This window comes from Diplotaxodon limnothrissa, unplaced genomic scaffold, assembly GCF_057381915.1.
Source record: "Diplotaxodon limnothrissa isolate DT_005_m unplaced genomic scaffold, D_limnothrissa_male_GT1.1 unmapped_scaffold_4, whole genome shotgun sequence".
NCBI lineage: Eukaryota > Metazoa > Chordata > Actinopteri > Cichliformes > Cichlidae > Diplotaxodon > Diplotaxodon limnothrissa.
The window spans coordinates 3,557,501-3,574,024 of record NW_028188558.1 but is presented as its reverse complement, the minus strand read 5'-3'; the positions used below and the strand labels follow the sequence as shown (position 1 = coordinate 3,574,024).

Here is a 16,524-nt window from a genome sequence, read left to right as displayed (position 1 = left end):
GCTAACATCAGCTGTGTGCAGCTTAGTTCAGCACAAATCTGCCGCTCCATAGTTCACGGTAACGGACTCACAGCTGGACCAACGAGGCCGAGTGTGTCCGCCACTCTGAGCTACGTTCGTGTTTGTGTACTTGTAGTTTGTACTTTGAGTTCACTCAGAGCCCACAGAGGACGCAGCGTACGTGATGACGTCACAGCCCTTTACCTCCTTTACTGTCACTGTGATTAATATTTACACACGAGACACCTGCAGAGCTCTGACGCTAAGCTAGCACACAGCATGCTAACGCTAAGCTAACGCTAAGCTAACGCTAAGCTAACACTAAGCTAAAGCTAAGCTAACACTAAGCTAGCACTAAGCTAACACTAAGAGTTCTTACAGACACGAGTTAAAAAGCTGCTTTTAGTGTGTGATCAGAGTCCAGGACTGAGAGCAGCAGCAGAGCTGATGGATGATGAATTACTGGATGGAAGAAGCTTCTCATTAGCAGTGAATCAGTGTGTGTGCAGTTCTCTGCAAACTCAGCAGCAAGAATTAGTGTGAAGCTTTAACTCTGCTGATCCTCTTTGAATCCTGGATCAGCTGAAATGTTTAAAATGTTGTTCACACGTGTTGGACTGACTGAAGCTTCCAGTCACAGTGAATCAGTGTGTGTCAGTGAATGCATCGTGTGTGCTTCAGGCTCCATCTAGTGGACTGATAGCAGAGCAGCTGATGGCAGCTTCCTCTGCCTCACACTGCTGTCTGACTGCATCCAGCTGACACTGAGATGAAGCAGGAAAGAAGCAGCTGATATTTGGACAGCACACATGATGAAAGGAGGATTTCAGTTGATGTGCACATGAATGATTTGTGTTTCCTCTGCAGGTAGAAAGTGTGTGTGAGCTGATGTGAATTGAGCAGCATGGATCAGTGTGAGGACAGAGAGGAGGGAGTCCCTCCCTCTAAAAGCACTCTGTGTGGGGAACATGAGAGCCAGACCAAAGCTCAGAGGTGAGATGACCATCTCTAACTGTCCATGGCTCTTCTCCATGTCACAGCTCAGCACTCACATCACTGCTCCATCATTATTCACAGGAACCAGCCTGGACCTCCACCCAGCTCTGTGTCCTTACAGAGTGACGGGTCTAAAGATCACCCCATTGATTTTAAAGTCCAGCCTGTGTCTGCTGCAGAGAGGTGAGCTGTTAGCAACATGAACTCTTTGATTAAACTGCTTGATGTTGTTGGATATAAACTACAAACACGTCGTTCCCTCAGTCCCATTTAAACTGTCTTTTAAAACAAGCCTTTGGTTTCTAAACAACTGAAAACCCACTTCAGCAAACAGGAAGTGATCAGAGCGTCCGTCCACTTCCTGTCAGGCCCTGCAAACATTTCATATTGAAGAAAAGTCGTTGATATCTCACATTTTTACTCCACCACATTCAACCATTTTGACATTTTACAGCATGAAACTCTTGTCACATGACTCCTGTTATGTTATAGAGTCATGTGACCACCAGGGAGGGATTTGTATGGATGAAACACATTCAAATCAATCTGATTCATCAATGGAAACATTTTTGGTGTAAATGCAGCAACACTGAAAACGCTGAAGATAAAAACACAACAGATGAAATATGAACAAATCGAGGCTTTGAATACACGTGTGTGTGTTTGAGACACAGAGATAAATGGATTGTGTGTCTGTCCTATTGCTGCATGAGGGTTTTATTGTAGATTTTGTGCGTGTACACTTTTGACCACGAAGGTGTTGAAAGGGCGTAAAACAGTTGGAGGCACCAGAGTGAACACTAGTGCTGTCAGTAGATTAAAACATGAGTAATTAATGACACAATCTTCTGTCATTAATCCTGATTAATCACAATTACTTGATCAATAGCTGCAGTTACATTTTTCCAACTTTATATTTAAGCCTGTAACAGACGTTTACACCATATAATGAAGTCAATGCAGAATAAACACAAAGAATGTTAAACGCTTCAATTCAAAGAGACTTTGAATAGTTTTCAGTCTTTAACTCAGCTTCTCTGCTGTAAATACAACTTTGTAACAAACATATATACTAAAAGCTAAGTGTGCACTAATATATAATCATATATAATCTATATTACTGCTGTTAATGAAAATGTTTAATCAGACTCATCACAGGGTTACTGTGGATTCATTTGGATTAATCACCATTAAACATCATTTTTAATGTAAACGAATCAAATTTCATTTCATGAGCAAACAGACTCGAGAGAAAAGGGCAAATTTACACACTTAACATGTTTATTGAACATGTAAACATTGATTAACCTCCTGAATGAGCCGACCCCCCCAGGGACAGTCCTGCATGCTAATGATGGGCTCTGCTCTGTACCTGCAGGATTCTGTCAGCCACAAACTCCTCAGCTGATCCTGAATCTGAGCCCATCTGTCAAACAATCATTTTCTTCACAGGTCTGTGGAGGTGGCACTGATCCTGCAGCAGTCTAACACTCTCTGTCACTCTTCTTCAAGTCTTTGACACGAGGAACCAAAACTATGTTATTAACAACACTAACAGGTCTGCAGTTTGTCCACTTGGCAGTTGTGTCATCAGTGCTTTGCATCGTTGTGATATTTTAAGCTGGAAGTGCTTCGGTGAAAAGAAAATTCCTTCTGTCACGATGTGCAGAATCCTTCATGTTGGTCGTTGTTATTTTTTTGAAACATTTCAGGGATTTTGAGTCGTTCTGCTCTCCAGATGTGTCGTGTTAAAGGTTTTTATCATGTTAATCATGATAACAGATGAACCCCTAACCCTACATGTTAATTTTGACAGCACTGGTAAATCCTTTTTAATGTTCTTCTGTCAGATCATTGATTAGACTCGACTCCAAATACGAGACTCAGAAAACTCAAATGAAAACTCAAATCAAAGCAATGAGAAAAGGACTTCTTGTGTTAGAATGAAAACATATGGAAGTGGTCAGGTTTCAAACACTCGATGAATCTACTGCACAGTTACATTCAGGGACCTTTGGCCTCCTGAGAGCATTAGTTGATGGTTCATCACAGTTTTCTCAAAGTTTCCTCTGAGCTTCTGCAGCATCATCACTTCCATCACTGATGAAAGAAAGTTCATAGAAAACAGAAAATATATCTTCAGAATCTGAGAGTCTAAAACTTGACAGACTTGATTCAGATGAAGTTATTTGAGCAGAAACTCCTGGATCTTTATCCTGTGTTGATCTAATCCTTCATGGTTCCTCCACAGAGTGGAGCAGCAGAGCTCAGAGGTTCCCAGTGGTCAGTCTGCCCAGCAGCATCAAACACAGCTGGACTCCATATTTATGGTCTGTACATGTACAACAACTACTTTAATATTAATAATAATGCATTTATTTATAGGTCCCTTTCAGAACACCAAGGACTCTGTGGACTAAATGACCAAAAGAAAACAAACTTTGAAATCAGACGGTGCAAATGTGATCACAGGGAAACGTTTTAAACATCGAGGCTTTAAACAGAAACCAAAGTGAAACAGTTTGTAGTCGAGATCAGTGGGAATGAAGCTGAATAACTGTTTCTTCAAAAACTTTGAGCAATAAATGACAAATATGATGGAAATTAGCAGCATTAGCACTTACTAATGATGTTAATCGACACTCGGCTGTATTGAGACGACCACATTAGGTGGTCCTCAACTGTAATGGAAACCAGTGGATCCAGTCCAGTCGTGGCGACCTGTGGTGAGTCGATCTGAGCAGCTACTAATGGAAACAGGGCCATAGATGTGTTTGTGCTTAATAACAGTGAATCACATGAGTTTTACATTACAGTTAAAATCTCATGTTGTTTGTTAAAGTGTGCAGTTCAGGGTGTGTTACTAAAACACTTTCCAAAGACCCAGCCCCCATAAAAAGCAGCCAATCAGCTTCTAAGAGTTACACACCCACACATATCTATCAGGTTAACTCTGGTCTAACACACTTGGATTTAGCTTGAAGAATGTTCCTGTACGAGGACTGAAAATGATTTAAGAAGCAGCTAATGTCCAAAGAACAACTTTGACACACCTTCATAAAACCTGCAGAGCAAAGGAAAACCAGCTGAAAGTCTGGCTGCTCTTATGAAAAGTACAGAGAAATTATGGGTCGCTCAACACTTGTGCACAATATAAGAGTTTAAATAAATCTAAAGAATAACTCAAAATCCTACAATCATACTGATAAAGTCATCTACAGCTAACTATCCAAGTGGATTTGTTTAAGACAGCTCCATCTGCTGGTGGCCCTCTGCAGGTGCATGAAAGGGGCGTGTTTATAGTGAAAGTAGTAGAGAAAGTAAACCCCACGGGAAGGAGGAGGACTCTCAGCAGCTTCCAGCTCATATTCAGACATTTGACTTCTCACTGAAAGCAGCAAGTTTGAGTGTCTGTACCTTAGTTAGAAGAGATAACATGTCAGTAGTAATTAGAGTTGATTGAGCAGTGCTGTCCTTGTAATGTAGTTTATGATTTTTATACATCTTTTTATGGACAAGTCCAGTTTTTCTGTAGAGCCTCTCAAGTTGGTGACAGCAGCAGTGGAAGTTCACATGTAAACCAGAGCAGCAAATCAGGTCCAAATGTGTTGTTCACAGTGAGTGGGATCATCATTGGCTGCTATGTTAACCTCCTGCAGCAGGATGTCTTTGGTCAGAGAATGGATAGATCACTAAGTCATTGTTGAGTTTAGGGAGACAGTAGACAGTTGGAGGAGGTTCAGCCAGTTGACACACAGTAGATAAAGATAACTGAAGGCAGGAGCAGACACCTGTATGACTTTCCACCTCTCACATAGATTATTGTCCCTGGGCAGCGCCACAGGGCTGGTAGATGTAAACAAAGCTGGAGGAGAGGATTTATTCATCTGAGAAAAGTCACAGAGTTGTGTCTTGATGCTCAATCATCCAGGTACGTAAATCCCAAAAAGCTTGATTCTGTTCATCTGGATGTTTTCAGTGGGAGAAACGTTTCATCATCATCAGGTGACTTCTTCAGTCTCAGCTGACTGCAGGTTTCAATCTCATAAACAGGACATTTGTATGACTGAAACCAGCCCACTGAAGGAACAATGGGCTGGGAGGTCAGTTCATTGATCATTGGTACGCATATTGTCAGGACCATTGATCAATGGTTGTTGATCAATGGTCATGAGTCCAGTTCACAGAGAGCTGGGGAATGGCTGCAATCACAGCATGTAAGATGGTGACAAATGTACCCTTAGGCCCCTCCTCCATTCAGAGATGGTCTTTCCTTTTCACATAAATGGCCTCCTTGACTCCGCCCTCAAACCAGCGTTCACATTTACTCAGGACCTTCTTGATGTGAAGTTCTTCTGCTTCGCTGGCTGCTGTGTCTGTGGGGATGGTGTTTGTTCTGTGTTGTAGTGTCCTGATGACGCCCAGTTTGTGCCCCAGTGGATGATGAGAGTCAAACCTTAAATACTGATCTGTATGCGTAAACAGAGTGAACCTTTAAGACCAGTTGTCTGTACGATCAACTCAGTCACCTGAAACATCTCCAAGTTTCTGGCTTTGATCATCAACCTGTTGGTAGTTCAGCTCTGAACACCAGTGAAATGTTTCTCCCACTGAAATCGCTGCATTCATATGAACAGAATCAACGTTTTGGGATCATGGAGTTGTGGACAAAGTCTCAGTTAATCAGATAAAGTCAAACCTATAATTGGTAAAGAGTTCGCGGATGATATGCCCCTTGATGGTAAAGAAGTGGATGTTGTGTGGACTAAAGTTCAGAGTGGTGGGTCATTCATAAATATTCTGTTCCAGCTGCTGGAGGACAACATCATCACTTTTGTGAAGAACGAGCTGAAGAAGATCCAGAAGGCTCTGAATCCAAATAAGCCCCAGTGCTTGGAGTTTCAGAGGGAGGATGATGAGCAGAGGAGAAACAGCAGAGAGGCATTTGTGAAGATCACAGTGGACTTCCTGAGGAGAATGAAGCAGGAGGAGCTGGCTGACCGTCTGCAGAGACGTAAGAGGATTTATCTAAAGATTTAAGCTGCTGGATAAATGAGAGACTTGTGACACCAGTGTGTTCAGTCATTTCTCAGTGGGTCAGAAATTGTCATCAGCATTTTGTAAAATATGATTGTTAAAGTTGTATTTTTATTATTATTATTCATAACTTCCAGCTGCTGTTTGTCATCGTAACCTTAAATCCACCCTGAAGAAGAAGTTCCAGTGTGTGTTTGAGGGCATCGCTAAAGCAGGAAACCCAACCCTCCTGAATCAGATCTACACAGAGCTCTACATCACAGAGGGAGGGACTGCAGAGGTCAATGATGAACATGAGGTCAGACAGATTGAAACAGCATCCAGGAAACCAGACAGACCAGAAACAACCATCAGACAAGAAGACATCTTTAAAGCCTCACCTGGAAGAGATGAACCAATCAGAACAGTGCTGACAAAGGGAGTGGCTGGCATTGGGAAAACAGTCTTAACACAGAAATACAGCCTGGACTGGGCTGAAGACAAAGCCAACCAGGACATCCAGTTCATATTTCCATTCACTTTCAGAGAGCTGAATGTGCTGAAAGAGGAAAAGTTCAGCTTGGTGGGACTTGTTCATCACTTCTTTACTGAAACCAAAGAAGCAGGAATCTGCAGCTTTGAAGACTTCCAGGTTGTGTTCATCTTTGATGGTCTGGATGAGTGTCGACTTCCTCTGGACTTCCACAAAACTACAATCCTAACTGACCCTAGAAAGTCCACCTCAGTGGATGTGCTGCTGATAAACCTCATCAGGGGGAAACTGCTTCCCTCTGCTCGCCTCTGGATAACCACACGACCTGCAGCAGCCAATCAGATCCCTCCTGACTGTGTTGGCATGGTGACAGAGGTCAGAGGGTTCACTGACCCACAGAAGGAGGAGTACTTCAGGAAGAGATTCAGAGATGAGGAGCAGGCCAGCAGGATCATCTCCCACATCAAGACATCACGAAGCCTCCACATCATGTGCCACATCCCAGTCTTCTGCTGGATCACTGCTACAGTTCTGGAGGATGTGCTGGAAACCAGAGAGGGAGGACAGCTGCCCAACACCCTGACTGAGATGTACATCCACTTCCTGGTGGTTCAGGCCAAAGTGAAGAAGGTCAAGTATGATGGAGGAGCTGAGACAGATCCACACTGGAGTCCAGAGAGCAGGAAGATGATGGAGTCTCTGGGAAAACTGGCTTTTGATCAGCTGCAGAAAGGAAACCTGATCTTCTATGAATCAGACCTGACAGAGTGTGGCATCGATATCAGAGCAGCCTCAGTGTACTCAGGAGTGTTCACACAGATCTTTAAAGAGGAGAGAGGACTGTACCAGGACAAGGTGTTCTGCTTCATCCATCTGAGTGTTCAGGAGTTTCTGGCTGCTCTTCATGTCCATCTGACCTTCATCAACTCTGGACTCAATCTGCTGGAACAACAACAAACAACCTCCCAGAAGTCTGAAACAGGAGAATCTGCAGAGACACACTTCTACCAGAGTGCTGTGGACAAGGCCTTACAGAGTCCAAATGGACACCTGGACTTGTTCCTCCGCTTCCTCCTGGGTCTTTCCCTGCAGACCAATCAGACTCTCCTACGAGCCCTGATGACACAGACAGGAAGTAGCTCACAGACCAATCAGGAAACAGTCCAGTACATCAAGGAGAAGCTCAGTGAGAATCTGTCTGCAGAGAAAAGCATCAATCTGATCCACTGTCTGAATGAACTGAATGATCGTTCTCTAGTGGAGGAGATCCAACAATACAGGACTTCAGGAAGTCTCTCCACAGGTAAACTGTCTCCTGCTCAGTGCTCAGCTCTGACCTTCATCTTACTGTCATCAGAAGAAGATCTGGATGAGTTTGACTTCAAGAAATACTCTGCTTCAGAGGAGGCTCTTCTGAGAATGCTGCCAGTGGTCAAAGCCTCCAACAAAGCTCTGTGAGTAAACATGTTGTCATCGCTTCATTGTTAAAATCATGGGAAATAAATCAGAAATGCTGAGTTCAAAGAGCACTGTAACATTTTTTTAAAATAGTAAATTAAATGATCATCAGTCACTCGGTAAATATATGGTAGTTTTAATGTTTCACTCCAGCATTTCTAAAACACACTTTGTTCTGTAACTCTTATCAAAGGACAATCCAGACCCAGCCTATAAGAACATGAGCTCTGATGCTTCAGCCCCTCTGACAGGTTTATTATCCTCAGCTTGTTCATTTGTCTCCAACTCCAGGAGTTTGGTTGTTTTATTCTAAAGCACAAACTTCACCTGCCAGACTTCACCTACATCTTTTTCTGATGTTCATAATTTAAGTTCAAGTTTGTATCTCACTTTCAGTGCACACCCTCCCTTTTTAAATATAAATCTCTGCTGTGCTGTCATGTTTTCATCCTGTATGGAGGGAGAAACTCGGTCTTCATTACTGAAATTGCCTCTAAGGTCGTGTTTCTTGTCAGTAACCATATGTAACTGTAAGGCTTCCATAACCAGTGTTATCACAGAATTACAGTGGGTTCACTCTGGGTCCTCTACAGTTTCTTCCCACTGTCCACAGACATGCAGTTAGGTTACCTGGTGATCTAAACTTCATGCAGGTGTGAGTGAGAGTGGTTGTCTGTCCCTCTGTGGGCTTAGTGGAAGAGACTGGATGGATCTCTGCTTTGTCTTTGATATATGCTGACAGCAAACATTCTCCATGAAGTCTGCATTTCAGCTCATCTCCTTTATACACACCTTTAACAGGAAGAGTTTTATACAGCTAGTGTTTAAAATCAAGTGTTATTCACAATACACAGGTAATGAGCATGATTATTGAATTACTAAAATTTTCTAAAATAATTGTTTTAGTTAATATTGTATGACAGTGTACACAGAATTATTAGCTCAGTAGGCAGAGTGGTCGCCCCATGATCATAAGGTCAGGGGTCGAATCCACCGAATAGTTACCTTGTGGTACCCCTGAGCAAGGTTCCATCAAGGTACCAATCATGTGCACTGGACTGGTAGCACTCATAGTCTCATAGGTTTAAATAAATTTAAAAAAAAAAAGGGTTCAACATATAAACAAATTTAATTTGATCACATATATTGTTTGTTTTTTTTTGTTTTTGTTTTTTCCTTTCTCTCTCAGACTGAGCAGCTGTAACATCTCAGAGGAAGGCTGTGAAAATTTGTTGTCAGTGGTCAGCTCCCAGTCCTGTAGTCTGAGAGAGCTGGACCTGAGTACCAACAGCCTGAAGGCTTCAGCAGTAAAGCTTCTGTCTGCTGCAGTGGAGAGTCCACATGCCAAACTGAATGTTCTGAGGTCAGATCAATTTGTATTATGTTTAGTTCTGTTTGTTTGTGTTTGATGTTTGTTTTTGTTTATGTCTTTATCCAGTTATCCTTGTTTCATAGCATTTTTATTCATTTCCAAGTTAAAGTGAAGTTTTACTAACCTGCTCAGCACAAGACAATAAGCTATTGCACCCTGATTACACTTTAACAACAATCTTTATTCATGTTTTTATCTTCAGACTTAACATCTGTGAACTCTCAGAGGAAAACTGTGAAGCTCTGTCCTCAGTTCTCAGCTCGCAGTCCTCTAGTCTGACAGAGCTGGACCTGAGTATCAGAAAGCTGCAGGATTCAGGAGTGAAGCTTCTGTCTGCTGGACTACAACGTTTAAACTGTAAACTGAATACTCTGAGGTCAGATCAGAAAACATTTAGTTTTTAGAATTATTAATTAAAGTTCATACATATGATGTTGTATCTTAGTATGTTTATGTTTCCTTTAAAAATAGAAAGTCAACATTTAATGTTGTGAAATGTATTAACAAACTCTACATGAGTACTTGTTTTATAGATTGTCTTTTATTTTTCAGACTGAGTGGCTGTAACCTGTCAGAGAGAAGCTGTGAAGCTCTGTCCTCAGTCCTCAGCTCCCAGTCCTCCAGTCTGAGAGAGCTGGACCTGAGTAACTCTGACCTGCAGGATTCAGGAGTGAAGCTTCTGTCCGCTGGACTAAAGAGTTCACAGTGTGCAGTGGAAACTCTCAGGTCAGGATTCAAACTTTTCCACAGATGATCATTTGAAATGTGATTTATATTATTGTATAAACAGGTAACTTTTACAGCTGTCAAGTGAACTTTTATTTACATTTGAGTGGATAATTGGACTCTGAATTACTAAAAGTTGTTATAGTCATGTCTCTGTTTATTTAAAAAAATACTTCATGTACTGCCTAATTTAAAGATTTAGGCTCCTTTGGGCCCATAATATATATATTTGATTTCTTTGTGAATGAAATTAGGAGGATATTGGCGACTGCTGATTGGCTCGCTGTTTGTTTTTTATTCACAGTACTTAATTTTAAAGGCTGATTTCTCAAAATGAGATGTTTATCTTTTCTTCTACAACACGTGGAGCCACCAAATCTTCTTGCTTGATTTATTCATTACAGTTTGATTTAAAGAATATTAGACTCGTAACATAATAAATATATTTATTTCACTTCTTCTTGAGAGAAAGAAAGGGATGACTGGGTGAGCTCCAGTGGTTCATCCCAGCAGAGAGAGCGGCACACTGGGCTGCAAATGATCACAGTAGTAATGGCCATAGTTTGATAAAACAGGCAGTCTTACCCTGTAGATAATACAGGGTTCTGGTGCCGATGTGGGGGAGGGGAGTCGCCCGGTACTAACTACATACTACTAACTACCTCATCCAGATGTCTTCCCTACTAAACCTGATAAGAAGTAACTGCAGTAGCCTTATAGGTCAAATCAGTTTCACCTGTTAAAGTTAGCTCCACTATTAATTAGGGGTGGGGGAAAAAATCGATACTGTGTAGTATCGTGATATTTTGTTTGCTAATAATGTATCGATACAGGGACAGCAGAAATCGATATTTTGTTACAAACAATTTTTTCTCTGAAGTCAACATGCTCTGGAGTCAGAGCATGTTGACTTCAGAGCATGTTGATCCTTTTTCTGAGCAACAATCCTGACATTCCTTCACTGTCCAAATGTGTTTAACTTTTTTTTTGGCAGCAATAAACATGACAGTTTACTTATTTTAATTTAAGACATGTTTAATTTTAATTAAGTTTGAAACTTTTTTATTTAATGTAAAATTATATATTTTTTTAAATTTACTTTCAAATTCTTCAGTTGCTGAAGGGGCTGCATAGTTTTCATAAATTGCATAGTTCAGAATAGCTATAATTGTACCAGATGGTTGCATTCAGTTAAGTTGGACTAGACTGTAATACAAACCGTTCAGTTTGTCAACAATAAAACTGACTGAAATGAGAGAAAGACTGAGTGTGAGACTTTGATATTAGATAAAATGAATATTGATAAAGTTTACCTTTATGTGCAGAATTTAAATATCGCAAAATATTTTAAAAAATCGCAATAATATCGTATCGTGCGTTAAGTATTGTGATAATATCGTATCGCGAGTTGTATGGTGATTCCCACCTCTACTATTAATGGTGTCACTTGTTATTTCTGGGATGAGTTTAGTAGCCTGAACAGCTGCTTAAAGGAAAGTAATTAAATAATAAAAATAACCTAAGTCCGGGGGAACCTGCAAGAGCTGTTTGCACAAAGAATAATGCTCAGACTTTGAGGTTTTATCGTTTTACACAAGGTTTAAAAATGAATGTCCACAATTGAATTGCAGAAATTGTTATTGAGCTAATACTGATGTAGTTGTTATCTTTGGTAAGGAGAGGTTGGAGGAAGGATGAGCACAGTCAGGCCTAAAGATGCTCTTAATAATAATAATGGATTGCATTTATATAGCGCTTTTCGAGACCCTCAAAGACCCTTTACAATCCCACTACAGGGAGTGCAGAATTATTAGGCAAGTTGTATTTTTGAGGAATAATTTTATTATTGAACAACAACCATGTTCTCAATGAACCCAAAAAACTCATTAATATCAAAGCTGAATGTTTTTGGAAGTAGTTTTTAGTTTGTTTTTAGTTTTAGCTATTTTAGGGGGATATCTGTGTGTGCAGGTGACTATTACTGTGCAGAATTATTAGGCAACTTAACAAAAAACAAATATATACCCATTTCATTTATTTATTTTTACCAGTGACACCAATATAACATCTCCACATTCACAAATATACATTTCTGACATTCAAAAACAAAACAAAAACAAATCAGCGACCAATATAGCCACCTTTCTTTGCAAGGACACTCAAAAGCCTGCCATCCATGGATTCTGTCAGTGTTTTGATCTGTTCACCATCAACATTGCGTGCAGCAGCAACCACAGCCTCCCAGACACTGTTCAGAGAGGTGTACTGTTTTCCCTCCTTGTAAATCTCACATTTGATGATGGACCACAGGTTCTCAATGGGGTTCAGATCAGGTGAACAAGGAGGCCATGTCATTAGTTTTTCTTCTTTTATACCCTTTCTTGCCAGCCACGCTGTGGAGTACTTGGACGCGTGTGATGGAGCATTGTCCTGCATGAAAATCATGTTTTTCTTGAAGGATGCAGACTTCTTCCTGTACCACTGCTTGAAGAAGGTGTCTTCCAGAAACTGGCAGTAGGACTGGGAGTTGAGCTTGACTCCATCCTCAACCCGAAAAGGCCCCACAAGCTCATCTTTGATGATACCAGCCCAAACCAGTACTCCACCTCCACCTTGCTGGCGTCTGAGTGGGACTGGAGCTCTCTGCCCTTTACCAATCCAGCCACGGGCCCATCCATCTGGCCCATCAAGACTCACTCTCATTTCATCAGTCCATAAAACCTTAGAAAAACCAGTCTTGAGATATTTCTTGGCCCAGTCTTGACGTTTCAGCTTGTGTGTCTTGTTCAGTGGTGGTCGTCTTTCAGCCTTTCTTACCTTGGCCATGTCTCTGAGTATTGCACACCTTGTGCTCTTGGGCACTCCAGTGATGTTGCAGCTCTGAAATATGGCCAAACTGGTGGCAAGTGGCATCTTGGCAGCTGCACGCTTGACTTTTCTCAGTTCATGGGCAGTTATTTTGTGCCTTGGTTTTTCCACACGCTTCTTGAGACCCTGTTGACTATTTTGAATGAAACGCTTGATTGTTCGATGATCACGCTTCAGAAGCTTTGCAATTTTGAGACTGCTGCATCCCTCTGCAAGATATCTCACTGTTTTTGACTTTTCTGAGCCTGTCAAGTCCTTCTTTTGACCCATTTTGCCAAAGGAAAGGACGTTACCTAATAATTATGCACACCTGATATAGGGTGTTGATGTCATTAGACCACACCCCTTCTCATTACAGAGATGCACATCACCTAATATGCTTAATTGGTAGTAGGCTTTCGAGCCTATACAGCTTGGAGTAAGACAACATGCATGAAGAGGATGATGTGGACAAAATACTCATTTGCCTAATAATTCTGCACTCCCTGTATTCATTCACTCTCACATTCACACACTGGTGGAGGTAAGCTACAGTTGTAGTGGTAGGTTAGGTTTTGCCCAAGGACAAAATGACCAAGACAGAGAGAGCTGGCTCATCAGACAGACAAGCTCATCTTGTAACCTACTGGTTCGCTGGTCAGCACACCAGCTGACTAGCGAACCGGCTAACTAGCACACCAGCTAACTAGCACACCGGCTAAATAGCAAATCAGCTAACTAGCAGACCAGCTAACGGCAGCTACAAGCTGAAGGACGATTAAATGTAGTGGAGATATCAGAGATGACACTGGTGTGTCCGATTCACTCTTTAGCACTCTGGTCACTCCGGTGTGTCAGCCAGAACACCACTGAAGGCCAAATGATCCCAGCATGTGGAATAAAGAGCTTAAGGTTTGGTTTGAGACACTTTATTCTTTCACTGATTGATTCTTGCGGCTGTGATCATGTGTGTGGTTTCTTACAAAAAGGAAGTACACAATACAAATACATGACAAATAAGATGAATAGATAAGTTACATATCCAGTTATATGTACGTACATCAGTATAGCTAATATAGCCATATATAAGGACAAAGATCACAGTACTATAATGCAGTAATGTTAAACACAAAGGTGTATATCTACATAAATCTGTCCTATCAGTGATCAGGGTACTGTAGTATACTTCCACTACATAAACTATAGAAACTAAACGACATTAGTGTGACTTTAAGTTACCATCAGTACAGACGAACTGATGGTAGTTGTACAAAATAAAGGCATTGCAATTATTGTGAAGGGCTTCCGGTTAAACTAAGATCAGCTGATTACCTCATAACAAATTGTTTGCTATAGAACGCAGCTCCCACTCTTCATTAATATCATGTACTGTAACTCCCAAGTAACCATGGTTACCCAGCCACGCCCAGTAGTCTCCAGAGAGACCAACAGCTGGTGCACGTTGTAACGCCGTGGCTTTCATAGTCTCTCCTTTTTCTACAGCTCATGTGTTCTTCTTGTGATGGTGCGTCTTGAGGGAGGCTCATACATGCCGTCATTTGTTGATCCTAAGAACGTTCCTCAGACCGACTTCTTCAACAACACTAATCGGCCTGCAGTTTGTAGCTACTCACTTCACTGTGGTGTTTGTTAGCTTGTCTTTCTTTGGTTTTATCCTGACTCCTCCCACAAGCTGATCCTACGTAGTCTGCCCAAGCCTCCCACCTCTGTTTGTTTGGGTGGTTTGTTTGCTGCCATCAACAGCGTGTAATGCATTTAAATGATACTTCAGACATGAAGTACTGCGACAATAAAAAACTCAACTTTGCTTAAAAATAACTTTAGTTGTATCAACACTGCCCTCTGGAATAATTAGACTTTGGTGACAAACTGATGTGATCTCCATGTTTCCTTTGTTGGACTGTGGGCGAGTGTCAGAACTGAATGTACTGAGTAACATGTGGAGTTTAAATATGTGTCAGTTCCAGTTTTAGAGCTCTAAAGTGCAGCTATCATGTTAGGAATATGTTAGGAATAGACAGGAACACTGAGCACACTGAGGTCAAATCTTTATTTATCCAGTTCATCTGTAGGCTGAGCTCAGTCCATCCATTTAGTGAAATGATGTTTAAAGGTCTCCTTGTTCTGTGAGCGTGCACAGATCCTGAAGCAGAAATCCTGGGTTAACAGAGAAATGATCATCACTGTGATGATGCTCACCATCTCTGACTGGGATTTGAGGTTTTGTCAAAGCAGCAAAGAAAGCCTGGCTATGTTGGACTGGGTGTGGAAGCAGCTCCCAGTTTGAGTTCAGGAGACAGACACCCTCTCTACTTTGACGATCAGCTTCAAACTTTCCTTTTTGATAAAACTTATAGTTAGAGCTGGATCAGGTGACCCTGAACCATCCCTTAGTTATGCTGCTATAGAGATGGATAACAGATGGATTGTTGTTTTGTGTGTTTGCAGTCTGTCAGGCTGTCTGATCACAGAGGAAGGCTGTACTTCTCTGGCCTCAGCTCTGACCTCCAACCCCTCCCATCTGAGAGAGCTGGACCTGAGCTACAATCATCCAGGTCCCTCAGGAATGAAGCTGCTCTCGGCTGGACTGAAGGATCCAGGCTGGAGACTGGACACTCTCAGGTATGGAGAGAATGTCTGATAGAGGAGGAAGAGCTGGAAACATTTCCTGTGTCCTTCACTCACTTCCTGTTTGTTTCCTGCAGATGACACATGAACAATCACACATGCAGGAATATTTTCAGGGACAGACACACTAGTCTAGCTGGATAGTTCATGGATATTTATGTAGGGGTCTCCAAGGAGTCTGTTTGCAGGAACATTTAGGTCACAGGTGTACCTGATATAGATACCAGTGTACCTAATAAAGTGTCAGCTAACATTTGGAAATGGAAGCTAAAATAATGACAAACTCTACATTCACAGCTGAATTCACAATAAATTTGTTCTGAAGTGCACATTTTTCTGTTATTGTTCTCAAACAACAGAATGAGAATGAAATATTGATTCTAACAGGGCCCATAAACTTTACTAACTAAACATTACTGTGAGCAGCTCCTCCATCATTTCAAAACTGTCATCAACACCACGGACATACATTGGGAGCTGGGCAGTGTCGGTGATGTCTGTGGTCTCATCAAGAGCGACTGAGTATACACTGAAACATTTGGCTTTCTCACACAGTTGGTCATAAATGTCACTTGACAGGTCAGAAATGCGATCTGCTGCGGTGTTGGCAGAAAGGCTGATGTTGCTAAACTGACCTTTCTTTCCCGGACAGACTATATTTGCAGCCTGCAATATGCACTTTTAGACAAATGCACCTTCTGTGAATGGCTTCCCTGCTTTAGCAATCATCTCACTAACCACGTGGCTCCGACTGCTGCATTATTCTCTTTGGTTGCTTTCTTGGAGAAATCTTGCTGCCTCAGTAGATCTGTTTTAAGACTGGCAACCCGGTTCGCTCTCTCGTCTCCCTGGTATTTTGCATCCAGCTCAGCATGTCTAGTTGTGTAATGACGTTTCAAATTGTATTCCTTGTGCAGCGCAACTTTCTCTGTGCAAATAAGACAGGTCGGGGTGCCCCTGTGCTCAA

The 16,524-nt window shown here is 41.6% G+C and overlaps 1 protein-coding gene across 3 annotated transcripts in view; it reads left to right on the top strand.

Annotated features, from left to right (window-relative positions):
• The first annotated feature begins 904 nt into the window (after window positions 1-904).
• Window positions 905-16,524, top strand: part of LOC146606895 (protein NLRC3-like) — a 597,012-nt gene continuing 581,392 nt past the window's right edge. The window contains exons 1-9 of one of the 3 annotated variants that reach the window (XM_085349308.1): window positions 905-993; window positions 1,078-1,179; window positions 3,248-3,326; window positions 5,806-6,010; window positions 6,162-7,959; window positions 9,153-9,326; window positions 9,538-9,711; window positions 9,888-10,061; window positions 15,378-15,551. In XM_085349308.1, the coding sequence (XP_085205434.1) occupies window positions 905-993; window positions 1,078-1,179; window positions 3,248-3,326; window positions 5,806-6,010; window positions 6,162-7,959; window positions 9,153-9,326; window positions 9,538-9,711; window positions 9,888-10,061; window positions 15,378-15,551 (2,969 nt within the window). Of the gene's footprint in view, window positions 994-1,077; window positions 1,180-3,247; window positions 3,327-5,724; window positions 6,011-6,161; window positions 7,960-9,152; window positions 9,327-9,537; window positions 9,712-9,887; window positions 10,062-15,377; window positions 15,552-16,524 lie in introns of those variants that run through there. The other 2 variants (XM_085349318.1, XM_085349316.1) reach the window with 2 other exon arrangements.